We start from the raw sequence: 27,945 nt of genomic DNA, 5'->3' as shown, positions 1-27,945 counted from the left end.
CAGGAGACCACAGTATATTCATAAGTCTGGCCTTTGTCTTCCAGAAGAGAAACTAGTTACAAATAATACGTGTGAAGTAAACATTTTAGTAGCATCAATAAAAGTTCAAAGGAGCCCTAGCCAGTTTGACTCAGTGGATAGAGCGTCTGCCTGCGAACTGAAAGGTCCCAGGTTCGATTCCGGTCAAGGGCACATGCCCAGTTATGGGTTCGATTCCTAGTGCAGGACTTGCAGGAGGCAGCCGATCCATGATTCTCTCTCATCAAGGATGTTTCTATCTCTCTCTCCCTTCCTTCCTCTCTGAAATCAATAAAAATATATTTTTAAAAAAATAAATAAATAAAATAAAAATATCAACAACAACAACAACAAAAAAAAGTTCAAAGGAAAAAGTATATCTGGCTGGGTTATTTAAAGAAGGTGGGGTTTAGGCTGGGCTTTGGAGAATGAGTAAGATTCTACTTGTATTTTATTACTGAGTTACTGGGGTGACATTGGTTAATAAAATTAGAATGGGTAAGATTCTGACTGATGAAATTACTGCCCATTAATAAGTAGGTGTGTGCGTGTGTGGTCTGCAAGCACATTTGCCTTCCATGACCTATAGGATCAGCAACTTGTTTTGAGCAGGGACACTCCACTACCACCCCCAAAAAATTAGTAGGTGCTAATTCAGCAGTTCTCATCTGGGGGTGATTTTTCTCCCTCCCTCCCAGGGGATATTTGGCAATGTCTGGAGGCATTATTGTGTCACAACTGGGGGAAGGGTGCTACTGGCATCTAGTGGGTAGAGACCAAGGATGCTGCTAAACATTGTACAATGCACACAGGACAGCTCCCCACAACAAAGAATTATCATCTTCAAAAAATGTTTATTCCTTTTCTAAAATCACCATCAAAAAAATGTAGGGTTGTATTAATTGTGAAGAAAAAAAAAGATGATGCAATTAAATATGTGAGCTTGGAAACTGAAGAAGTTCATATCTGGAGATGCAGGCTTGGATACAGTTATCCCACAGAAAGCAGAACTGAGCTGTTGAAGTAGACCAAGCTGCTAAGAGGGAAAATCAATAGCAGAGATGAGCAGAGAATTTAAGAGAGAACACTGAAAAACACAAAGGATAGAAGGGTAGGCAGATGACAGTAAGCTACTGCCAAGACGGAAGAGACTTAAAGAGGAAGGAGGAGAACAAGAACAAAGAATATCATGACAGCCAAAGAAGTGACCAGGGAGAAAGAAAAATGAAAATGCCATTGTCTAAACCAGTGGAAGGTCTTTCATTATCAGTGGGCTTCTACTTTTCTGAATCACTAACATTTTTGAGAATCTAATAAAAATATATCTTTTCTCCTCCAGAAAAATGCACATATGCACCAATACATAAAATTACATTAACAATACCAGGAACTTCTTTAGAGCTTTATGAAGTCCACAGTTAACAGATCAAGCATCCCTGCACTAAAATTTCTTGGTAAATTATTACATTACACTGGCTTATTTATTTTTTAATCCTCACCTGAGGATATTTTTCCATTGATTTTTAGAGAGAGTGCAAGAGAGAGGGAAAGACAGAGAGAAATATTGATGAGAGCAACACATTGATTGGTTGCCTCCTACACGAGCCCTGACCAGGGCCCAGGTCAGGGAGGATCCTGCAACCAAGGTACATGCCTTTGACCTGAATCAAATCCAGAACCCCGGCGGACCAACGCTCTCTCCACTGAGCCAAACTGGCTGGGGCTAAACTGGCTTATTTTTTAATGCATTTCTTCCAAAAGCAAAATTGTCAATATAGAAAGACTTATTTCTTGATTATCTTCAAAAATGAAAGCGACAAAAGGTGTAATTGATACAAAACAATGTACCCTTCAAATATACCTTATGATTGGTTTTGACTTATGAATATATAGGTAGAACTATGTAGACGCACATAACTCAACACCAAACTTGCCTCAAACAGCCCAGCCCTAGCTGGTTTTAGCTCAGTGGGTAGAGCATGGGCCTGCGCACTGAAGTGTCCCAGGTTCGATTCCAGTCAAGGGCACATGCCTGGGTTGTGGGCTTGGTCCCTAGTGTGGGGCATGCAGGAGGCAGGCGATTAATGATTCTCTCATCATTGATGTTTCTATTTCTCCCTCCCTCTTCCTTCCTCTCTGAAATTAATAAAAATATATTTTTAAAAGAAAACAGCCCAGCCTCAAAATCAGAAGCAAGGTGGAAAGAAAAGAATTCAGATAATTCATTCAAGGATAAGCAAGGAGACTATACCAAACTCTAATTTTTTTAGAAAAGTATAAAAATTTATCCATAAAGATTGGACTTTTGTTCCCTATCAAAATGTTTCAAATAATAACTCTGCTCATGTCTCGGTGGTAAAATGACCATGTCAAACCAGAGGTCACTTCAGCTGCCACACAAGCCTAATAAAACAAGACCAAGTCTCCTCTGGTTTTCTTTAGTAACAATTATGACCACTTGTTTATGCTTTAATAATCACGGTGTGCTTCCAAAACATTATTTCAGTTGAGCCTCATAAGAAACCTCATTTTCACAAATGTAATAATCTGAACAATAAAGATTTAATTAAAAAAAATAATTGTTAAAAAAAATAAAATAAAATACTTTAGAAAATAAAAAAGAAAGAAACCTCATTTTCAGAGGAGGAAACTTGGACCAGAGGAATGATGACTCAAGTCAGGTCTAACTACAAATCCCCTGGTCTTTCTATAAAACACATGGCTTCTTCAGAAGAAAGCACAGTAGCCACTGCCTTTTACCAGGAGAGCCTGGGCAACCAGCAGTCCCAGCACTAAATAATCCTCTTTGTCCTGAGCCTCAATAAACATCTTGTATATGATTTCCAGGGTCCTTTAGCATGAACTATCTCTCTGGAAAGTTTCACTGAATAAACAAAACTGAAGTCTATGACAAGAAGGAACGTAACTATTCCATGTTTACTGAGCATATTCTTGGAACTTTTGTACTCAGTTTCACAAATTAGTTAACACTTGTTTTTTATTTGCTTAACAAGTACTCTGAAGGTATTTTACACGTGTCCTATCTGTGCAAGAATGCAGGGACCAGGAGGGTCTATATTCTCAGCTCTAACCCTCAGCACCTGGGACAGTGCTGAGTAGATGCGCAATAACCATCTGCTAAATGAACTCAAGGACAAGACCAAGCCTTGTAATTTTTACATTGCTTCTATCTACAACCATTTAAAAAATGTTACTAACTAGATGCAGAAAGGAACCACATTCAGTAAGAACACAGAATAAATAAGTACAATTAGTACCTTTTTTCCCCTCTTTCTTCCCCTCTGGCCATTTCAATCTTGTTGGTGTCATCGTGCCATCTGGAGATCCAGAAAATAACTGTAACAAGAAATTTTTATAGTGGCTTAAATATTCTAATGTCATTCCTATAGATAGACTTTACTAACAGGAATTTATTTACTGGGTCAATGTCAATGTCTAGAGTTTTACTGACATATTTATATCTCATTAATCTTAACTGGTTTTCTTGCTGGCTTACTGAAGTGACCATGCCTGGGACACCTAAAGGACTCCTCCAGGGGTAATGCAGTGCCAGGTAGTCTGGCTCAAATGCTACCCACCCTGTGGAGTCTCCCAGTAAGAAGTGCTCCCTCAAGCACTATGTTTGTGGAGCTATCTCACTGTATTTGCCTTCTTTGCTTATGACTGGCTGTATCTTCCTTAAACTCAAAATGTGTTTGTTGAATGAATCAATGAAAACCTACAGAAAGATGACAGCATAAATGAAAGGATAATTGAGAAAAAGGCCTAGTTTACTGAGAAGCATAGTCAAACAGATGACAGTATATAAATTTTCCTCCTTTCTATAAATAATCACATACAAAAAGAAGGTACAAAGAACAGTATTTTCCTACGTTCATATTCTCTTTGCTGGCTCTCTTCAATTCACCAATGGCTAGAGATTCCGGCGTAGGGGCCTTGTTCTTCCTTTCTGACATCATCTGACTTCCCAGGACCTTCCGCTGATTTAGGAAGAAAAAAATATTTGATTTATAAACATCTGTTTATCTGTATTATTGTATTCTGGCCTTCAAAAATAGTTCATTAAGTTAAGGAAATCTCAGCTTTCTGATAAATTGTCCCAGGCCATCTTCTACAAGGGAGATCACACCAAAAGAAAAAGAAAAAAACAACAACCTGAAATCATTGCCTTTCTTTAGGTAATCACTTTTCCTCTTCATTTAAAAGGGGTGCAATGTTAGAAGCAACTTTACAGTTTATTTAAACTCTCTAATACAAGCAATTACAGTGTGCTTCTGAAACTATAAAAGAAACTCCAGTTACTTACTTGTATAATTTTTTCCCCAAAGACATGTTGTCTCTGGCCGTTCTTAAGAGTCCCCTCCTCTCCTCCCAACTAAAGAATACCTACACTGGGCCCACTCTAAGACTTGGCTTCCCCAAGACTGGAAAATTTGGAGAAATTCTATAAGAGTTTCTAATACAGTCACAAGGTACAGGCCTTCTTAAGAGGGTCACATGACTATACTGAAATTTCTCCATATCCACACCAACACTTATTTTCTGGGTTCGTTTTGAGAACAGCCATCCTTATGATTATGAATTGGTATTTCATTGTGGTTTTGATTTACATTTCCCTAATAAATGATATTGAACATCTATTCATGTGTTTATTGGTTATCTGTATATCTTCTTCCTTAGAAAATGTCTATTTAAGTCCTTTGGGTATTTTGTTAGTTTGTTTATAAAAGTTCTTTTTACATTCTGAATATTAGACTCTTATCAGATATATATTTTACAAATATTTTCTCCCATTCTGCTTGTTGCCTTTTCACTTTGTTAATAGCAAAGAAAATTTTAATGTCAAGCAAATCTAATGTTCCAGAGGCTATTGGCCCCAGTGAATCAGGATTGAGAGAATCCTAAACTTCTATTAATGATATTAACTAGGATCAAAATTAGAGTTTAGATGAAAGTGCAACTGCTGACAACTGCAGCTTACTGGAAAAAATACATATATTACAAAATATATACATATTTTTAGTGCACAATTTGTCATTTTAAGCATAGAGCTCCTTGACTGTTGATAGATTTATAGATATTAATAATGTTAAAATAATTTTAAAAGAAGAACAGTAGAATATAGAACAGTGCTAATCTCATTCTTAGTTAACCAGAACCTTGCTTTAGTTTAAGGTATGCCTGGAAATTTGAACCCCATAATCAAGTTATCTACTGCCACCTGATGACAATATCCCCGAACTACAAGTCAAACCATCCACAAAGACTGGAAAATTGAATCTGCAAATAGTAATGGCAACAACAGCACAGAAGTACATATTGTATTTGTTTTAAAAACAAGATTTGTAATGAATTTGATACAAAGGAATAGAATACAACAACTGATCAAATATTAAGCTCACAAAAATTTGAGTTACTTAAACCCACAAAATCCATTTTCTAACAATTTTTCTAGTCTCTCTATCAATCTTCTCACTTCTCTATACCTTCAGCAAATTGCATAATGAAGTGTGTAGTACAAAGCAGGTCATGAAGCAAAAGAGACTTTCTCCACAGTTCAGAAACAAGGAATCTGTCCCTAACCACAGAAGAGAAGGATGGGCCTTTATTTCTTTCATTCCTCACTTCTCCAAACACAGAACCCCTTCTCTGATTTGAAGCACAGAAAAATGCTTTGAAAAATAAAAGCTTTTCCAAATTCTATCCTGATCCTCTTACAAACACGCCTTTTACAGGGTTCCAGAGAATAGAAGAAAGCTGTTTATGCATAAGAACGATGAAACTGTTCAATTTTCTCATAGTCAATGCTGAAACCAACAGCACAGCATACTTACCTTAATAAGGCCACTGAAGGAACGTGAACGGGCCCTCTTCTGTACCCGGGGAGTAGAAGGTTCTTGCCCTGGTGTTAGGGTCACAGATTGCTTATTAAACTAAAAGAAAACATAGAGAACATTTTGTTAACATTCTCCCATCAAGCGATAGCATTCTGTGACAAACATATGAAAAGCTAAGTGTAAATACCGAGAAAAATCCAGTAGTAAGTGATTCTGTGCATATACGGATAAGTAGAGTGGCAAGCAAATCACAAAGGCAGAAATGCTGCCAAAAAACAAGTCCAAATTTATTAAATTAGTTTGAGGGTTAAATTAAGGAGCGCACACCAAAGAAATCAAATTGGAATCAGATCAAACTTCTAGAATTAGACCTAACCACCAGTTTATAGCAAACACAGAGGACTGAAGGACATCTTAAATAATACCACAAGGATATAACCAGCAAAATCCAGACTCTGGAAGGTATCACGGGGGTTGGGGGTGGAAAGAAAGAGAATATGTGTATATATCCATACTTGAACACAATGTGGTATCCTGGATTGGATCCCAGAACAGAAAAAAGGATATTAGTAGAAAAATTGATAAAATCTGAATAAAGTGTGTAATGTTAATAGTAATGTACCATTGGTAATTTCTTAGTTTTGACAATGTTAACATTAGGAGAAACTGGATGAAGGGTATGTAGAAATTCTCTGTTCTATCTTTGCAATTTTTCTCTAAAATATACACTATGTCAAATTTAAGAGTTTATTCAAATGAAGAAACTTGGGCAATTTTTTAGAGGTGAAAAAGAGGGATAAGAGAGAAGAAGGGACCTATATATTAAAAGAGACCCAGTAGATGTATCAACAACAAAGAAAGGCATACGCTTTCTCATGCCACTCTAGGAAAAAGCTGCAATGAAAATACTTATAACAAAAATATATAAACTAAAAAATGACCTAATTTCCTCAACATGACCAGAAGGCAAACTATACGTATATACATTAGGTTATTTATTATGAAATATTATACAACCATTAAAATGTTTCTAGCCTTTTAATGACATGGAAAATGTTCATGATATAATTTTAAATGAAAAGGATAGGATATAGAAAAATTGATTGTATATTATGATCTCAAGCAGAAAAAAAAAATTGAAATACACATTCATAAAAGAAACACTAGAAGAGGAAGGGAGAGAGATAAAGAGTGGGAGAGAGAAACATCAATGTGAGAAACACATCGGCTGCCATATATCCCAACTGGGGCCGAGATCAAACCCAAAACCTAGGCATGTGCCCTGACCGAAAATCGAACCCGCAACCTTTTAGTGTATGGGACGACACTTCAACCAACTGGTCAGGGCAAAATGGCAGTATTTAAAATGTAGGCAAGGAGTATACAGCCATGCACAAAATGCTTATGCTATAATATTTAGTGAAAAGGGAGAGGTAAAAGAAAGTATATGTTATAATCAAACTATATAAAAATATGTCTATACAAAAAGAGACCGAAAAAAATAGCCAAAATGTAAACACTAGTGGGATGAGTGATTTTATTTTTTTCTTATCTTTGTCTATAATTTCCTATCTTTCTAAAAAAAAGAACAAAATAATGTTAAGATTTTTCCTTTATATTACATTTAATCCTCAGTGTTCTTGATAAGTCATTACACTTGTCCTACCCGAATTGCTATCTTAGTCTCTACCAAGAATCAAATCACTACACTTTGAGTTGGTAATAATACTCAGCCAAAAACCTCTAAAATCCCAGTCTTATCACAATTTGCTAGGTATCAAAGTAAATTCAGAGAGTGATAGAAAACTTCTCTTGAAGGACTCTGTCCATTGTTAAGAACAGCTCAGTTCAACATTTTCTGAGCAGTTATGTCTGGCCCTATGCTTGAAATTAGGTATAAAAAATATATGTATTAAAAACACAGACTCTTCCCTCAAGGTCTCAGTTGAATAAAAAGTCAAGAGACTTACCCTGCCTGTTCAGCTAAAATTCAAGAGGGTCTGAGACAAGATGAATTTCCTGAGAAAGCAACTAACCACGTCACCAGTATTTACTCAAGCTCCACTTTGAGTCTCAAAATGGCAAAGGAGAGACCTCCCATTGCTCCAAAATAAACAAACTTAGCCACTAGAATTCCTACCTATCTATATATATAAAAGCCTAAGTGACTGAACAACCGAATGACCAGTAGACAGGTCACTATGACACGCATTGACCACCAGGGGGCAGATGCTCAATGCAGGAGTTTCCCCCTAGTGGTCAGTGTGCTCCCACTGTGGGAGCGCTGCTCAGCTGACCGATGGGCTCCAGACACCGGGCTCACGGCTGGCAAGCGCAGCTGTGGCCTGCGGGGATCGGGCCGAAATCGGCAGTCTGACATTCCCTGAGGGGTCCCAGATTGCCAGAGGGCGCAGGCCAGGCTAAGGGACCCCACCAGTGCATGAATCTGTGCATTGGGCCTCTAGTTTCTAATATCAGACAACGACCTTAGCTAACAGCATTTTCTAATTGCAAACAATTCACTAAGAGCTACCACTTTGCTCTACTATGCCAACCACTTTACATAGATTCTCTCTAATCTTTACAAGATAGACATTACAATTACCATTTTACAAAGAAGAAAATTAAAATTCAGAAAGATTGTTATTTACCAAAAGAAGGATTTAAACTTTGGAATAATATATTGTAACTGCTGGTTCTCTCTCAGCAATCTTGCTACATGATCAAATTAGAGAAGCTCTAACTATGGTTGGATCCTCTGTTTAACTAGAAAAATCCAAGAGCCTCCACTCTTTTCTCTAGTGGGGCAGTAGTATAGAGATAGAGATTCCAATGAGGTTCCATAGACAAGTTTGCTTCAATGGCTGAGCCAAGGCTTGCGCCAATAAGAGTCAAAAATTAAATGAGATTCTTAACAATATTCCCTATGATTTTATAACTATGATCACATGAATTCCGAAAGCCCTGTTTCCCTGCTTTCAGGCACCTGTCTGATAAGCTGCTTCTTCTTTGCTGATTCGGGCATATTGTGAACATGTTGGAACAGCTCTTTCAGTGCCTCTTCTGTCCGCTGCTGGGTCTCCTCCTGATGAGAGCAGGAATCCATCCGGTTCTGTTTCTGAGATTTTGCCAGTTGGAAGGACTTAGGATGACACGAAGCTGTCAGATCAAGATCATCCTAGAGAAAATTTAAAAGAAAAATAAATGAATACATCCTACCAGCTTTGTTTTTAGGTTCCCACAACCCTGGAGCAAAAAGAAGAGTGGGGAAGTAGGGTACATGATATATTCTTATACCCAGGAACAATAAAAGTCTAAAAACTATTATCAGATAAAAAGAAACATATAGTTATAGACTATGTCTTTTTTAATGTACAGCTTTTTATTGATTAGAGAGAGAGAAATAATGATTTCTCGTTCCACTTATATATGCATTCACAGGTTGATTATTGTATATGCCCTGACCAGAGATTGAACCTGCAACCTTAGCGTATCCGGAGGACGTTCTAACCAACTGAGCTACCTGGCCAGGGCTAGACTTTACTAATATTAATAACCCATTCCCATGACCTGCTCAGAGATCCTAAATTCATTCAGAATTATTGCCACCAAAAGTTACATAAGAGTTCAGTTTTCGCCGAAACCGGTTTGGCTCAGTGGATAGAGCGTCGACCTGCGGACTGAAAGGTCCCAGGTTCATCATTCCCATTTGATAGAAGAGAAAACTGAAGCTAAGCTATAAGTTTAAACTTCTCTAGACACTGAAGTGACAGACCCACCTTGGAGCCCAAGTGCACTGGTTCTTGGCTGGTACTCTTTCCCACACATGTCAACATGATGTGACAATTCGAAGCTTCTTTTAATCTCATGTAATTTTCATTGCTATCCTATGAAGTAAACAGGGAAAGTATCATCATTCCCATTTGATAGAAGAGAAAACTGAAGCTAGGCTATAAGTTTAAACTTCTCTAGATACTGAAGTGACAGACCCATCTTGGAGCCCAAGTGCACTGGTTCTTGGCTGGTACTCTTTCCCACACATGTCAACATGATGTGACAACAACACAGCAGTAGTAGAGGAACAAAAACAACTCTCTAAGAACTCCCCGCCCCGCCCCCCCCCCGCCCCCCTCCAGTTAATCTAGTTGAAATCAAATACTGTTTTTCTGGTCATACCAAGTATTTGCTAAATGAGACATAGAAACAAACAGGAGCAGAAAACAAAAATAGTGTAGGCTGACAGCTTCAGTTTCTAACCAAGACAGACTAAACAAAATGCATCAAAAAGCACTTGTGAGTTTTTTTAACTTCTCACTTTTAAAGCTCAGTAATCATATGTAATTTTGCCAATAATCATCACACATTTGCATTCTAAGCTCATGTGGTCTCAAGTCTTTTAGCTACTTGACAATGTTTGTTACCTTACTACTGAACCTGAAATAAGATTGTATTACATAAAGTTGTACTTTTATTACGATAAAATATTCCATACATCTGCTGTTCACAGACTGTTTATACCATATGCTGTAAGAATGCACATGGGCTCTGTGAAAACCTTTAAATATACAGTCTATGCCATCAGTGGCGCACCTCAGAATGCAGACCGTGTAGGGGCATTTTTATTTCAACATATAACTTTCTTCTCAGTCTTTTTCCTTACCTCAAAATGACTAGATAATTTTAAACTATAAAAACATTTTATTTTTCAGAGCTTTACTTTGATTTCACACTTTGTTTTAAACTCCATTAATTTTAATTAATGCTCTCCTTGTGTGGGCTAAGAACAATTTCCTATTCTTACCTTGGATGCTTGAGTTCTGGAGCTCAAATAGTGCAATCTGGCACATTCCCGAATGTAAGCAGGAGCCTGGGCAGGTAATGAAAGAAAACCAAGACCAAGCAATAAGTAGTATCTAAAGTTCTTTTAAGACTCAATGACAATGGTTTTCAAAATAATTTGACTGGCAGATTACTTTAGAAAAAATAAAGATCTTCAAAATGCCCTATTTTATAGCTTCCACCAAAAAGATAATTCCAACAAATCTGATGGGAAAACTAAGAAGACACAACTATAGTTGTTCCTGTTCTACGAATCAAATATGGCATGAATATAGTCAAATGAGCCAGAAACAAAAATATAGATATTTGTAATAATGCTTATACTTGGCAAAACCACCCCTAAAATTCTTACAAATTACAGTGGTCATACTTTGGAATTTTTGTATAGGAAATACCATTTAGAATTCCTATGAGGTAACAACAGACAAGGAAAAATTTAGCTTACTGATGTATTGCCCAGAATCCTCTGACAAAAACCCTGATACTGTCCGAATATAAGTGTAAAAGAATACAACCATTATGGAAGAGAACTTAGCAACATCTAAGAAAATTACATTTGCATTTACCATTTACCCAGAAATCTCACTTCTGTGAATCTATCCTGAAGATATAACTCCAGAAACACAAAATAAACTTGGATAAGATAAATCAAAAGATTGGACACAACCTCAAATATCTACTAGTAGGGGACTGATTGAATGAACTTTTATACATCACACATGCAGTACTATGCAGTCATTAAAAACGAAAGAAGGGAGGGAAGGAATGAGGAGGGGAAGAAGGCAAGAAACATTCTGTGAACAGGTAGGGAGTGATTTCTAGGATCTACTGTTACATGAGAAAAGTTATGGAACAGTATATAAAAGTACTTAGTAAAATGAAGAGGAAATAAGAATATACACATGTAGACACATTTATTTGATTTTACAAAAAGAAACACTAGGAGGAATAAACCAGAAAACAATACAAATAATGAAAGAACTGAGATTTTTCCAAGCATACCTTCTCGTATAGTTTTAACTTTTCAACCATGTAAATATACTACAGATTCAAAAAATTAAATTAAATTCAAAAGGGAAAAAAAGCAAATCCTAAAACTGAACAGAAACAGAAAATAAGTGAACATATCTATACATCAAATTGATACTATAAACACAGAGAAAGGAATTATTTCACCTATTTAAGAAAAAAGGAACTGCCAAGAAATCTTAAACTTCCATCAACGGGTTTATGTAGGTTTACTATAAGTAGTAACAGCTGTATTATTTTGAAACCATTTTATGTATATCATAGAATAAAGCAAATAATAACATATATAAATGCTATGAAAATCTGGAATTTGCAATGTAAAGATAAAAAGGTGTGCCCTAACCGGTTTGGCTCAGTGGATAGAGCATCGGCCTGTGGACTGAAGGGACCCAGGTTCGATTCTGGTCAAGGGCATGTACCTTGGTTGCAGGCACATCCCCAGTAGGGAGTGTGCAGGAGGCAGTTCATCGATGTTTCTAACTCTCTATCCCTCTCCCCACCTCGCTGTAAAAAAACAATAAAATCTATTTTTTTTAAAAAAGAATAAAAAGGTGAAAATATAAAGTGAAAGAAGTCAAGAAAAAGCTCTATAATGTTAAATCATATTGGAAATAGTATTAATATAGATTTCTTGCTAAAAATTTTAATCTACTTCCTTGCCCTCAAAGAGCCAATGACACCCCAGAAACAATGAGTATACCTAGTGTTAAAGAAACCAAGGTTCCTTGGAGAAAATTCTTGATTTCAGGCCCAGGGCAAAGCAAAAAAAGAGTGAGCTGGGGACATTTTATTTTATTTTTATTGACTGATTGATTTTAAAGAGAGAGAAGAAGATGGAGACAGAAAGAAAAACATCAATTTGTTGTTCCACATATTTATGCATCCATTGGTCGCTTCTTGTACATGTCCTGACTGGAGATTGAACCCACAACTTTGGCGTATTGGTACAATGCTCTAACTAACTGAGCTACCCAGCCAGGGAAGCTGGGGACATTTTATGCCAGAAACAAACAAAACCAAATAAACAAAAAGTCTGCCCCAAAAAGATAATATAGCTGAAGGATATCCAGAAAGGGAGCCAGAGATGGACTGCTTTAAATAAAAATCTGAGGGTCTTAAGTATTTTATAATTCACAGGAAAAGAAGGACTTCCCAAATAAAGTGAAAATTGACCTTAACTGTATATTTAAGTCCATAGGTTAAGATGTGATGACTCATGTTGAAGAGAGATAAAATCATACTGGGTCAGACAACAGAGGACAGAACTACAAACAGCTAAGAGGAATTTCAGAAAAATGGTGGTGGGGGGGAGGGGTGGAATACAAAGAACACAGAATGAGGCAACACAGGATATGAGGATTAAGGAGGATAAAAATCCATACAAAGGAGCCCGAGAACAAGAAGACACAACAAAGCACAAGCACAAATCTGAAGCTTAAACACTACCTCAGAGTAAGTGACAGAGCACGCAGAACAACCATTTTTCATCCAGAGGAAAAGCTCAGGGAAGAACATCATCAGCCAAAATGGTAAAGCAGGTGCCCACAAGGACACCAGTTCTGGCCCAAATTGAAAGAGACGAGACCTAAATCTCCAAGATAAATCTCCAAAAGCCTTTTTTTCTCTCCTTTAGTGATCAACGGAGACTCAAACAGTGATCACACTAGCCTGGAAACAAAGCTAAAGTAGCAAACAAAGATGAAAACCCCAAGAATGAGAAGCTGAAAGAAGAATCTATGGAAGAAAAATAGAGTAAAAACTAAGAATATTTTAAAGAGTCTAATCATTAGAATTTGTACTAAGCTGAACTACATCTAGGAAATTGTACTCTAGTTTTATCTCTAAGGTTTGTATGATCTGTACTCTCAAAATCCTTCACAGGGATTTGTTATCTTACGTGGTAAAAACGAACTTTGCTGGTGTGATTAAGTTAAGGACCTTGTAGTAGAAAGCTTATCCTAGGTTAGTCAGGGTGAGTCACTTGGGTCCTTAAAAGTAGAGACCCTTTCCCAGATGTGGCCAGAGGGAAGTGTGACTAGGGAAGAATGGTCAGAGAGATGCCACACTGATAGTCTTGAAGACAAAGGAAGGGGAGCATGAGCCAAGGAATGTGGGCAATCTCCAGAGGGGGAAAAGGCAAGTACACAGTCTCTCCGGAACAACCACAAAGGAATGCAGCCAATACCTTGGTTTTAGCCCAGTGAGACTCCAGTCAGTCTTCTATATAACCATTAATAAGAATACATTTGTGTTGTTTTAAGTCCCTTAAAAAAAAATCCTTCAGTCCTAGCCGGTCTGGCTCAGTGGATAGAGCATCAATATGTGGACTGAAGAGTCCCAGGTTTGATTCCAGTCAAGGCCAGGTACCTTGGTTGCAGGCTCCTCCCTGGTCCAGACCTGGTCGGGGTGCAGGCAGGAGGCAACCAATTGATGTGTTTCTCTCACATCAATATTTCTCTGTCTTTCCCTCTCTTCCACACTCTCTAAAAATCAATGAAAAATATCCTCAGTTGAGGATTAAAAAAGAAAAATCCTTCACAGTGAAGTACAAGTATATAGTTTCAGTTTTGCAAAATGAAGAGTTCTGGAGATGGATGGTAGTGATCATTGCACAACAGTATGTATGTAATCTGTGGTGAAAAAAAAGGAATTCTATAAAAGTAACTTCACAGGGTGATCTGATCATAACCTCCTAACTGGGCAGGTCATGGTAGATAGTAACAACCAAGGCCCATATCTTCTTTAGGGAGAGGTTTTTATGCAAGCCCTGTCCAATGGTCTTGTGCATCTAGGTTAACACACCTTTGAAATACCAGAAGTAATACCCCTAGGAAGGGATAGTAACCGTCAAGAAAGCATACACTCTCGTTAACTATCCTGTAATCCAATCCCCGCCTTGCTTTCTCCCTACCTCCATGTAATCTTCCTCACTTTCCCTCCTGAATTTCAAATGTACAAAAGAAGCTGCAAAACAGTTATTCTCAGGAGCATTTGAGATCTTGCTCCTCGGCATATGTCTTCCGTTTGGTTCAAATAAACTGTTGTAAAAAGTTTCTACAAGTTTGGACACTTCTGTTTTGTTTTGTTTTTTTGACACTTCTTATCAAAAATTAATGCCAAAGGGGGAAACAAAGAGGACATCTGTAATACTTTCAACCATAAAGATCTTTTTTTTTTAAGTTTTAGAAAAACAACAACAAATTAAAGCCACTGAAGATGGTCAAGATGGTAAATTTTGTCATGTGTACTTTACCACAATAAAAAATTTGAAGAAAAGAAAACAGAACTGGGCGATCTTAAAAATTCTCAGCCTTTCCAGATGACAAAAGAAATTCAATATCATAAAAAGGCCAAGGATGTGACTGCAACCTTTATTTATAAAATCTTATAAACATCAAAAGGTCAGACTATCCAGTCACACAAACAGCCCTTTCAAGAGAGTAAAAATGTGCCTCACAGATCCTCTCAATCAAACCAAAGGGCCTTCCAGGAAGCTTAAAGGTCATGTCCCTCAGCCTTCTCAAGTAGAGAAGGGTTTATCTTCAAAAGATTTATAGACCTGGCTTCTGTCTAATGGAGTGAATCCCACTGAAATCCACAGAAGACCTACAAAGTTCTTGAGAAAATGATGTTGGCAGAAACACTGCTAGTTAGACTAAAAGGGACAGAGTACAAAATGAAAGGAGGCTGTCAGACCCTCAAAATTCTACTGGAAGGAAACAGGGAGGATAAAACTAAGTGGCCAACATATGCTGCTTTTCATGAAAAAGGAAGGACGACTCGGAGGAATGAAGCCAATTACCGAGGGGGCAAAGCTCTGCTCAGCCTCCAGGTACCTCCCTATCCTCCCCACTTGGTTGTTCCTTCCAGGTTTTGCTACTGTATAATCTGCTTACCAGTCCCAGGGCCTTTCTTAACTGGTTATCATCACCTTAACAGCCCTCCTAAGGATCCCACCTTGCTCCATCCTCCTTGCCTTTTACCACCTACTCCCATCCCTTACCTACCTTAAAAAGTTTCTGCGAGTGTTTAATCATAAAAGCCATCCCACTGTTTAACTTCGTGATGTTCTCTTGAAGGTCATTTGCAGTGACCTATTCAGGAAAAAGAAACAAAAAAAGGGGATTACAAACTGGGAAATAGAAGGCAGATACTCCACTTACTTACCAACAAGCTTATTCTTTCAAAGACATGATAGTTTCTGTCCCTAACCAAGGTGCCTCTAATACTATGTTTCATTCTGCAAAGGCTTTTTGGTTCAGCAGATTTCCACTGGAATGACATAATCTAGGAAGAACCATGTGACCCTGAAGTGACCAAGAAATCCTTGGGAACCAATCTTCATTTCCTAATTCTGCTTGAGAATGAGACATGCAAGCAGAGTTGCTAGAGAAGATCTAGTCTGGGAGAGGGGTCAGGAAGAACAGAATCTGTACCAACCACCATTGCCCCTTCAGAGAATGGAGCTTCTCCAGAGACAAAAGAGAACTGTCGCTACTAATTGATACCAACGTGACATCTGTTTCTTAAAAATACAAATTGTCATGGATTCTCTTCTCTTGTTTCTACTGCTTTTTTTTTAATGTTTTTATTGATTTCAGAGAGAGGAAGTGAGAAACAGAAACGTCAATGATGAGAGAGAATCATCGATCGGCTGCCTTCTACACAATCTCTACTGGGGATCGAGCCTGCAACCTGGGCATGTGCCCTGACCGGGAATGAAACTGTGATCTCCTGGACAATGGGTCGACACTCAACCACTGAGCCACACCGGCCAGGCTCTCCTGCCTCTTTTAAGCACTTCAGCATCTCTACTATCCCAAAGCCCTCATCTTCAACATGTTTCTTTATTCATTTTTGCTTTTAGCAAGACCTCTTAAATCTCTTTATAAGCACAGATTACTCCTTTTCCACAGTTTCAGCTGGTTCTAAAATCCTTAATATGGACAAATGTTGGTGTGTCCTTTTCTTCTCATCACCCAACCATCCTTCCACCCTCATCCCCACCCCCCACCAACCTTTCTCTGAGGAAAGGCCCTTCCAGGCCTGGAACTTTATATTATTTTTTTCACTAGTTACCTATTAGGTAAAATGTACCACATAACCTCTCCTTAATCTTTCTTTTCCCATTTCTTATATCCCCAAAATATTTTATAAGTCACCATATCCATCTGCCTTGTCAGATAAGTAGGAAAGATACTATTATGACCAGTTTACAAAAGAGGAGCCTAAGCATAGAAAACATAAAGAATACAGGCCACGCCCTGGTCGGGTTTGGTCAGTGCTAGAGCATTGGCCTGCAGACTGCAGGGTCTCAGGTTCAATTCCCGGTCAAGGGCACGTACCTCAGTTCCAGGATCGATCCCTGGCCCCCAGTCAGGGCACATACCAGAGGCAACTAGTTGCTATGTCTCTCTCACATCAATGTTTCTCTTCCCCTCCCCGCTATCTTTCTCTCTCTTTCTCCACTCTTCCCTCCCTTCCAATCTCTAAAGATCAATGGGAAAAATATCCTTGGATGAGGATTTTTTTAAAAAGGGATACAGGTCACAGCTGGTTTATAGCTTCCAACCCAGGTATCCTGCCTCCCAATTCCATCATACAGTAAAATCTATGGACAGGAATATGAACCTATGTACTTCCAGGTCAAGAATGAGTTCAAAAGACTTTTGATAATTTATTTCTCATGCAAGTCACTGAGAAAGCCATGTTCTCAGTAATAAGAAGCACGTTCGGCTTTATCCAAGGAGAGAATATCTACAGGAAATAGAAAAGTTAGGATAAGGCAGGATTGTTCTATGTGTCATCTTATCTAAAAGCTTAGTGACATCCTAAGATTAGTTGATATCAAACAACTCTAGGTTCCCTGGTGGTCTAGTGGTTAGGATTCGGCGCTCTCAAACAACTCTATTCTAAATTTATACCATGTAATCTTCAGGAATCAATTTGGTTTCCCAAGATGGCTTTCACATTAAGAAGGAATTCAGATTGACCCACCAAAATGAGTATTCTTGTTTATTTAGTAGCTATAATCCCATTGAGTTCCCACTAATAAGTTGCTATTCAGATTTATCAGAGATTGATTTATAAGTGAGGTTAACAGAAATTGGCCCCCTCAGGTCTGATGACTCTTTTTTTGTTGTTATTAATCCTCATCCGAAGATATTTTTCCATTTATTTTTAGAAAGAGTGGAAGGGAGGGGGAGAGACAGAGAAAGAGAACCATTGGTTGGCCCCGTGGCTCCAACCATGGCTGGGTTAAGCCTTGCCACCAAGGTACATGCCTCCAACCAGAATCGAACCGGGACCCTTCAGTCCTCAGGCCACCAGTCTATCCACTGAGCCAAACCGGCCAGGGCAGGTCTGATGACTCTTAAATGAACTAATAAAGCAAGCTCCTAAACTTGTTAAACAGAAGGCTAGACCTTGGACCCTTGATAACCTCACTAAGGTACAGTCACAGAATAAGGCCCAGCCCAAGAATACCGAGCAGTCTTTGTTCTTCCCCTCGACACTCACATTTTTTGGCCACATGACATGGGGTGCAAACATAAGGGCAAGGTTATAGGCAGACATCTTATTCTTGTCTTGTTTCTTTGCTGTCTGGTACAGGAGATCGAGCAGTAACTTCAGCAAGTTACGATTGGGTGGAGGGAGGATGAGGAAGAGCAACTGGAGAGCTTCAATTTGCCGCTCCTTATCTGGTCTATCGGTCTTGTTTCCTTTATCATCAAACTGCATCAAATCTTGAGGACAAAAGAGATGATTGCAAGTAGGGAGGAAATACAAGCAAGAGGGAAAAAATGTTCCTACTATTATCCTCCCCTCAACTCTAATCAAAGAAAGAAGAAAAAGGAATTAGGCATAACCAGAGATTATAGCAAAATATAATAAAATGTCAATACAACTGAATAATCAAAAAGAAAAACCCAATCAAAAATGGGCAAAAGACTTGAATAAATATTCCTCCAGAGAAGATTTATAAATGGCTAGTAAGCATTTGTGCACTCGGTATCATTAGCTATCAGGGAAATGTAAATCAAAACCATAATGAGATACTACTTTATACCCACTAGTATGGCTATAATAAAAAGGTCTGACAATAACAAGTGTTAACAAGAATGCTGAGAAAATTAAACCTCCTTACATTGCTGGTGAGAATGTAAAATGGTACAACCGCTTTGGAAAATAGTTAGGCAGTTCCTCAAAAAGTTAAACATGGAGTTACCATATGGCCCAGTGATTCCACTCTTAGGTGTACACCCAAGAGAAATAAAAATATGTCCACATATACCTTTAATAATTCCACCCCCTTCACTTTTCCTCACTCAGATATTTTACTGCTAAAAGAAATATGAGAATGAATTATGCTCTGATAACAGGATAATCCAGGCAGGTCCTCATGGAGTCAGAATGATTGTTTCTCCCCTGAGACTACACAGGTTATCAATAAAAACCCTGGGTAATGGGAATTTCAAAAGACACAGATAACTATTTGCATATAATTCATATAGACCTGAAAATGATTACAATGTGTTGGTTAAGCTTTTGAACTGCAATAACTCCAGGTTGAGGAAACAAAGATAATATTTCTAGAAACTATTCCCTGTTAATATGAAGTTGAAAACAAAAATCCCTTCCAGTTATGAGCAAGGCATAGCAAATGCAACAACTGTGCCACACCTCAATATGACCTCAACGAACAGTGAATCATGGGGTGGTGAAGGGGAGGATTTTAAATACTGTACTAAGTTAACTCAATGGGAAAACAAACAGAAAAAGCATTCTTCATGTTACCCTTATAAAAAAAACTTATGAATATTTTCCATATCTTTTCAAAGATCAATTTTCTCTCCAAAGTAATTGTAAAGTTATATAATACTCTAGTAATATTTTCTCATTTGTATCATCTGGGTTATTACTGATAGTGCTAAAAAAATCTAATCTGCCCTGGCCGGTATGGCTCAGTTGGTTGGGCATCCTCCCGTTGCACCAAAAGGTTACTGGTTTGATTCCTGGTCAGGGCACATGCCCGGGTTTCAGGCTTGATCCTGGGTAGGGGGCCATGTAGGAGACAGCAGATCAATGTTTTGCTCTCACATCGATGTTTCTCTCTCTCCTTCCTTCTTCTCTCTCTAAAAATCAATAAAAATCTTTTTTAAAATCTAATTTTGCCCCACTGGTGTGGCTCAGTGGTTGGGTGTCAACCTATGAACCAGGTCACGGTTGATTCCCGATCAGGTGCATGCCAGGTTGTGAGTGAGGGGTAGCGGGGTGGGGGGAGCCAATCAGTGATTCTCGCTTATTTATCATTGAAGTTTCTCTCTCTCTCCCTCTCCCTTCCTCTCTGAAATCAATAAAAATATTTTTTAAAAGGTAAAAAAATAAAAAAATCTAATCTTATCCGATTTTATAAATTTAAACTTAGTTTTCTTTTAAGTAGTAAAAATTATTCAAAAGAAATCTTTTATTTATTTTTCTTAAAATTAGAAGCAAGGGGTGCTCACTTTGGCAGCACATATACTAAAATTGGAATGATACAGAGAATATTAGCATGGCCCCTACAGAAGGATAATACACAAATTCATGAAGCATTCAAAAAAAAAAAATTAGCCCTGGCCAGGTAGCTCAGTTGATTGGAGTGTCATCCCATTCACCAAAAGGTTGTGGGTTCAATTCCCAACTAGGGCACAGACCTAGGTGGCAGGTTCAATCCCTGGTTGGGACGCCTATGAGAGGCAACTAATTTTTCTCTATCACATCAATGTTTCTCTCTCTCTCTCTCTCTCTCTCTCTCTCTCTCTTTCTCTTTCTCTAAAAATTAATTTAAAATATATTATCAGGTGAGGATTAAAAAAAATTAGAAGAGCCGAAACCGGTTTGGCTCAGTGGATAGAGCGTTGGCCTGCGGACTGAAGGGTCCCAGGTTCGATTCCGGTCAAGGGCATGTACCTGGGTTGCGGGCACATCCCCAGTGGGGAGTGTGCGGGAGGCAGCTGATTGATGTTTCTCTCTCATCGATGTTTCTAACTCTCTATCTCTCTCCCTTCCTCTCTTTAAAAAATCAATAAAATATATTTAAAAAAAAAATAGAAACAAAAGAAAAATGCTCTAGGGCATTAAATTATAGCAGTATTACAGATGTGCAATTGGAGAATGAATTCCCTACCACTCAGGCATAAAAGAGAATGAGAAAACTATTTATGAGCTGAAAATGGAACATTCTTCAAGATATAGTAAGTAAAAAAATAACCATGAATGTAATACCTCACCATTACATAAAAAAAGGAATCTAAGTATTTGTAAGTGTATAAAATATCTCTGGAAGGATATATTAGCAATCATAGCATTGGTTGCCTCTGGAAAGAAAAACCAGGTGCTGGGGAACAAGGGTGGAAGAGAGTCTTTTCACTGTATAGTCTTTTGAACACTTCGAATATGAACAATGTGAATGTATTAACTAGTATTTAGGCAGCAGATAAAATTATTTTTAAAAAACAAATTTACTTGGGGTCATGAATACACAATATAATATACAGGTGATGTATTACAAAATTGTACACCTGAAACCTATATAATTTTATTAACCAATGTCACCCCCATAAATTCAATTTTTTAAAAATCCTAGGGAAAAATTTTAAAAAAAACTTCCAAGAGTAGAGATGATCTCAATTGAGGCATAAAAATACTTAGCTAAAGCCTCAAACCAAGGCAAATGTACCAAACCTATAACCATCTCAGGAATGTAAATTAATCAAATAAAAAGCATGTGTTTATTCATTTATTTATAAAGGTTTTCTTTGTTTATTTTTTTAAAGATGTTTCTATTGATTTCAGAAAGAGGAAGGGAGAGGGAGAGAGAGAAAAAGCATCAATGTGAAAGGGAAACATCCACCGGCTGCCTCCCAAACACCCCCTACCGGGGACTGAGTCCCTAACCCAGGCATGTGCCCTGACCAGAATCAAACCCAACCCTTTGGTGCATGAGAAGGCACCCAAGCAACTGAGCCACACCAGCCAGGGCAAGCACACATTTATTGAGCAACTGAAATATTCAAAGCACTATGCTAGGATCCCTGAGGAATAAAAAAAATTAAACCCAGATTTTATGTTCAAAGAAACTAATTTATAAAACACACACACACATATTTGATTAAGTTAAACTTAGCTGGCCAAAACTTATGAGTGCCCAGAAGTCCAAAAATACCATGAAGTTTTAACCAATATTAACAAAAGTGGGGCTTTATTGTTTTGTTTTTCCCTCCCTTCCTGTCTTTCTTTTTTTGTTTGTTTGTTTATAACAGTGGTCGGCAAACTCATTAGTCAACAGAGCCAAGTATCAACAGTACAATGATTGAAATTTCTTTTGAAAGCCAAATTTTTAAAACTTAAACTATACAGGTAGGTACATTGTTATTAACTTAATTAGGGTACTCCTAAACTGGCCTTTGCTAAAAACGTCCTCAATCTGAGGGGTCGACCTCAGCAAACGTACCCCCACTTCTTCTAACGCCACTTCTTCAAAATAGACTCGCCCAGGCCAAAAACCAACTTCTGCGCATGGGCCACGAAGTTTCAATTGCACTGTACGCGCGCACCCGCACGTGGTATTTTGTGGAAGAGCCACACTCAAGGGGCCAAAGAGCCGCATGTGGCTCACGAGCCGCGGTTTGCCGACCACTGGTTTAGAAGTATTGCTGTGGATTACAAACAATAGAAAATTCCAAAGGACTTTACTAAATTGAAAGAAATACACTTACATCTCCTCCCCTCTTACACTCACCAGCAATTTTGAGGTGTGCATGGAAATGTTTATGTGTCAGCAGGGGCTCAGGTAACTCTCCTAGAAACATCTTCAGCAAGGTGGCAACGTCATTTGAGTGAAACTCCCCTGATTCCAAATCAATATCAGTTCCATTATTGAGAGCATCCCTTAAAATCTGCTGCCGGACACTATTCCCTGGTATTCTAAACAAACCTTCCACTCGTAAGTCTGTTTAGTATGAAAGAAAATAGAGGACATACAAAAAGGAAACAAAAAGAGAAAGTATGGTTAAAATAAGCCATCTAAAAGACTACTTTACACTTGAAAGGCTCTTTACGAAGACCTTGAAGAAAGTTTTTGCCTTTTTTCCCCAGAGTAGTTTAGAATACACTAGCCCCTGTGGAGACAAATCTGAGCATCCCTGAGACCTGGACATCTCCTGGACTAAGAAGTGATCCACTCAGGAGTCATTCGACGTCTTGAGACACATCTGGAGACTGAATTTAATCTAAACAATAGAAATGAGCTCAAAAAACAAGTTGGAAGAAAAGCCAAATCTCCCTGAAGGACCCTTTCCTTTGCCATCTGAGAGTTTGTTTGAAGGGGCCGAGTTCATCTGTGGAGGTTTATTGCTCCTATAAACAGTTTCCAGCCCAAAATGAATCTAAAGTCTCTGTGTTGCCTCTGGAATTGGAACTCTAACCTGTCAGATCACCTTTCAGTCTAAGATTCCTGGAACCTTCGCATCATCCCAACTAAATTATGCTTCCCTCCCAACTAGATCTACACTAATCTCAACCGATAAAAAAAGATGGGACGTATAGTTTTGGTTTGATTGGAAGAAGCCTGAGAGTTTAAGTTTTCAGCTTGGGTACATATTTATCTTCATATAACTCCCTAATTGAGAAGACAGGGCCAGGCAGGCAACAGTAAATGAATGAACAGGAACCATATCGAACTGGAGAGCACATACTTGTGCACTAGCCCAGCGGTTTTCAATTTGTGGGTCACGACCCCTTTGGGGGTCAAACGACCCTTTCACAGGGGTCGCCTAAGACCATCGGAAAACACATATATAATTACATATTGTTTTTGTGATTAATCGCTATGCTTTAATTATGTTTAATTTGTAACAATGAAAATACATCCTGCATATCAGATATTTACATTACGATTCATAACAGTAGCAAAATTACAGTTATGAAGTAGCAACAAAAATAATTTTATGGCTGAGGGTCACCACAACATGAGGAACTGCATTAAAGGGTCGCGGCATTAGGAAAGTTGAGAACCACTACTCTAGCCGATTGTGACAAAGTGGCAACAGGGCCCAAGGCTGCTAGACCTTCCTATCATCCCAGGAAATTGGAAACCTAGACTTTCCCCATTTTAAAACACTGATAACTAATTGTATTTTTAATTTAATCCTTTGACAACTAAAAACAAAACATGAACCCTAACTGGTTTGGCTCAGTGGATAGAGCGTTGGCCTGTGGACTCAAGGGTCTCGGGTTCGATTCCAGTCAAGGGCATGTACCTTGGTTGTGGGCACATCCCCAGTAGGGGGTGTGCAGGAGGCAGCTGATCAATGTTTCTCTCTCATCGATGTTTCTAACTCTCTATCCCTCTCCCTTCCTCTCTGTAAAAAATCAATAAAATATATTTTTTTTAAAAAATTTAAAAACAAAACATGAATGTAGCCCTTAGGCTGCCTAACCTCTGCTCTAGCTCCTAGCACAGTGTTTGCGTTAAATTTATCAAAGGGTCATAAAATGCCACACACTTCACATACACTCAGCTGTGCCAAGCACTTAGAGGAATGACATAACCAGCATGACTACTAAAAAAGAAAATGGGAATTAAGTAAAGAATGTATTTTAATTATATAATTCTAAAGATAAAAGTATCTTTGGTGATAAGTCATTCTCCCTTAAGTAAATGTTATGATTCTCTAGGGACAATGTATTTTTCCAGAAAAAAAGTCTGAGTCAAGGGGAAGATGTGATTGACACGAGCTAATTTATATACATATTTGAAAACAAAAAACAAATCAATATATGAAGTGAAATTTAAAACAGAATATATTTAGAAACATGCCACCTGAAATTATCACTGATGAGTGTCTTTGTTGATGGTTAATTGGCACCTACTAACTCAAGGGTGTCAGCTCTCAATAGAAAGCAGACAATTCTTCATTAACAAAGAACAACAAAATTTTAAATAGTCTTACTTTTGTGTAGATATTCAATTAGCTGGTATATCTGAGCAATGCCTTCCTCTGTCAGTGGGGATCCAAATATTACTCCTTTTTCTAAAAAAAAGAAAAGAAAAGAAACAATAACACAGGACTATATTTTCCACAAATAATACAAAAATCAGCATACTGAAAACCATCCGATGTCACAGTTCAGCAAAGGCTTTCACAAGGTCAATAACAAAAATCTTAAGAACTGGCCCTTGCCAATTTGGCTCAGTGGATAGAGCGTCCGCCTGTGGACTGAAGTGTCCCAGGTTCGATTCTGACCAAGGGCACATGCCCGGGTTGCGGGCTCGATCCCCAGTAGGGGGTGTGCAGGAGGCAGCTAATCAATTCTCATTGATGTTTCTATCTCTCTCTCCCTCTCCCTTCCTCTCTGAAATCAATAAATATATATTTAAAAGAAAAAAATCTTTTTAAGAGCTGGAAGTGCACCTGAAAATGCACCAGGAAATGCAATCAAAACAACTCTCAATCAACTCTGCCATTTTAACATTAGATTGTAGGTTTCTTGAAGACAAAGTAACAATACCTAAAATGTTGATATTTAATTTAAAAACAAACAAATAATAGAACTTTGAGCCATAATTGTCAAAGCATGACAGACTATCCACTAGAGTAGATACAGGGTCAGATTATAATGTTTAAACTTTTTGCTACCTTAATGATTTCCTTATATTTAATAAAATAAGATAGTACCTCTTTAATATCTTATCAAAAGTAGCACTGTAGCCCAGCTGGTGTAACTCAGTGGTTGAGCGTCAAAGTTCAATTCCCAGTTGGGGCACATGCCCCGGTTATGGGCTCAATCCCCAGTGGGGCGCGTGCAGGAGGCAGCCAATCAATGATTCTTTCTCATCATTGATGTTTCTATCTCTTTCTACCCCTCTCCCTTCCTCTCTGAAATAAATAAAACATATATATATTTTTTTTTTTTAAAGCAGCACTGTAATTTAATTTCTGGGAAGGCTGTTTTGGGGTGAGTCATAGATATTTTTATTTGCCTTTTCAAAGCATTCCATTGAAGCATTCCATTCAAGAAACCTACAATCTAATGTTAAACTGGCAGAGTTGATTGAGAGTTGTTTTGATTGCATTTCCTGGTGCATTTTCAGGTGCACTTCCAGCTGTTAAAACATCTGGGAACTAACAACTGCAATAAAAAAAATGCTCAAACTGTCTTTACTGTACTCTCTAGCTATGAACTTTGTTTTATTTTAAACATTATTTTAGTACAGTATTAATAGGGAATGAAAATCAAGGTGTCCCTGATAAATACCTAAACTAATTGTCACCTCTCAGGGACTGACATATATTTGGCTTTAATTTATCTAGACTTTTAAAATAATTTTTGTTGTTTTTCTTATGAAAATGAAAGAAAAAAAACAACCAAAATTGCTTTATGGTATTAGCAACTCCTCAATGAACATACAGATGCCAAGAATGAAACCCAAAAAGCAACTAAGATGCGTACACCCTTCCCAAACACATCTCCTACCCTTTCGCTTGAGAGACATTAGAGACCGGAAGAATCCTGTCGCTGGGCCAGCCCCACCAGGCAACTTAAGTTCCACTTCTCCCATCAGCTGAGCCAATTCAGTTCCAGGTAAATCAATGAGCCTTGTGATATTGCTGACCACCAACTCGGTGAACACCTCAGGTTTCTCATGACGGAGTTTTTCCACAAAAAAGTCAGGATTGAAGATAATGGGCTGACCTCGAAGGGAAGAGTCATTGCAGATAACAAAATTGCAGATGGCATCACTGAAAAACATGAAACAGAAGAATCTTGGGGTGGGCCTAGATCATTTTCATGTGTTTCTCATGCCCTCTCAACCACACAGTTATTCACTCTTTCTGTGGGTTAGTCTACACATTGGTCTTTTGAAAAACCTTATCCTTAATCTGGCCACTGTACAAAAGAAGACAATTTGAACTTGTTGCTGTTTAAGTCATACCCACCTAGATACTTAGGAATTTAAAGAAAAGACGTGTGGCTCAGTGGTTGAGCGTCAACCCATGAACCAGGAGACCATGAGTATGGGGTGTGCAGGAGGCAGCCAGATCGATGATTCTCTCTCATCATTGATGCTTCTATCTCTCCCTCTCCCTTCCTCTCTCTGAAATCAATAAAAATATATTTAAAATAATAATAATTTTAAAAAAGAAAGAAAAGAGACCAGATAGCCTCTATTATGTGACTTGAATTTGCCTCTTAATTTCAGGCATATACCATAGGAAGATACAGATCCTTACAGCCTCCCAAATCTAATAACATATTAGAATTGCTAGTCACATAGACTACATTTCCTTATTGAAACAGTCAAACCCTGAATGATTACTGTTAAATACTTGTAAAACATCAGGCCTGCAGCTATTCCGCCTAACAGAGCCATGGGTAATCATCAAGTTAAGTCCTTCTTGGGAACACAGTCACTACTAGACGGTATTTACCATGCAGTGACCAATTGCTGCCAACCGCTACATTCAGGTTAATCATGTTTACTGTCACAGGAACTATATGACAGTAAGCATGATGATACTATTGAAGACTAAAACTAAATCTAAATAGTGTCATAGACACTTTGAAGACAATTATCTATAGGGTTCTTTGGTTCCTGGGTCCCTACACAGGTAGGTATTTCCTTATAGTCAACTCCCTTTAATTGAGCCAAACACTCTTGAATTCTGTTCCTCATAACCAAAAAGGCTTCACTAGAATGTAAGGCACAGGTACGTAAAAATATAGATGTTAATTCAGCCTTGTCCAGGTCCAGAAATAGGCTTTATTTGAAAATCCTTCAATTCTGGATGCCTCTGGCTCATGATCTAAATCCAGTCTTTCCTCAGACAGATTCTTCTAAGGCACTTGAAAAAGTCAATAGTATTTTGCTTCTAATTTCACTCTTCTATCACTGAGTAATACTGAGCAAGTCCTGGTCAGTGTGGCTAAGTTGGTTGGAGAGCCATCCCGTACACCAAAAGGTGGTGGGTTCTATTCCCAGTCAGGACACATATCCAGGCTGCAGATTTGATACCTGCTCAGGGCACGTGCAGGAGTCAACCGATCCTCACATCACTATCTATCTATCTATCTATCTCTCTTTTTATCTCTCTCTCTCTCCCTTCTTCTCTCTAGAATCAATTTTTTTTTTTTAATGTTCTGTTGGCTCCTGACC

The 27,945-nt window shown here is 38.1% G+C and overlaps 1 protein-coding gene and 1 non-coding gene across 2 annotated transcripts in view; one reads left to right on the top strand and one right to left on the bottom strand.

The window, feature by feature from the left end:
* ARHGAP19 (Rho GTPase activating protein 19) overlaps positions 1 to 27,945 on the bottom strand; it is a 43,070-nt gene that overhangs the window by 7,155 nt on the left and 7,970 nt on the right. The window contains exons 2-11 of the mRNA XM_006089984.3: positions 26,265 to 26,530; positions 24,740 to 24,820; positions 22,528 to 22,737; positions 18,264 to 18,490; positions 15,752 to 15,838; positions 10,678 to 10,743; positions 8,863 to 9,054; positions 5,874 to 5,972; positions 3,912 to 4,019; positions 3,297 to 3,375 (exon numbers count right to left, since the gene is read on the bottom strand). Coding sequence (XP_006090046.1) covers positions 3,297 to 3,375; positions 3,912 to 4,019; positions 5,874 to 5,972; positions 8,863 to 9,054; positions 10,678 to 10,743; positions 15,752 to 15,838; positions 18,264 to 18,490; positions 22,528 to 22,737; positions 24,740 to 24,820; positions 26,265 to 26,530 — 1,415 coding nt within the window. The remainder of the gene's footprint in view (positions 1 to 3,296; positions 3,376 to 3,911; positions 4,020 to 5,873; positions 5,973 to 8,862; positions 9,055 to 10,677; positions 10,744 to 15,751; positions 15,839 to 18,263; positions 18,491 to 22,527; positions 22,738 to 24,739; positions 24,821 to 26,264; positions 26,531 to 27,945) is intronic.
* Positions 20,244 to 20,350, top strand: LOC111826299. The gene has a single exon (XR_002829588.1). It is a non-coding gene; the product is annotated as a U6 spliceosomal RNA (small nuclear RNA).

Source organism: Myotis lucifugus, unplaced genomic scaffold (genome assembly GCF_000147115.1).
Source record: "Myotis lucifugus unplaced genomic scaffold, Myoluc2.0 scaffold_66, whole genome shotgun sequence".
Lineage (NCBI taxonomy): Eukaryota > Metazoa > Chordata > Mammalia > Chiroptera > Vespertilionidae > Myotis > Myotis lucifugus.
This window is presented reverse-complemented; position numbering and strand designations above follow the sequence as displayed.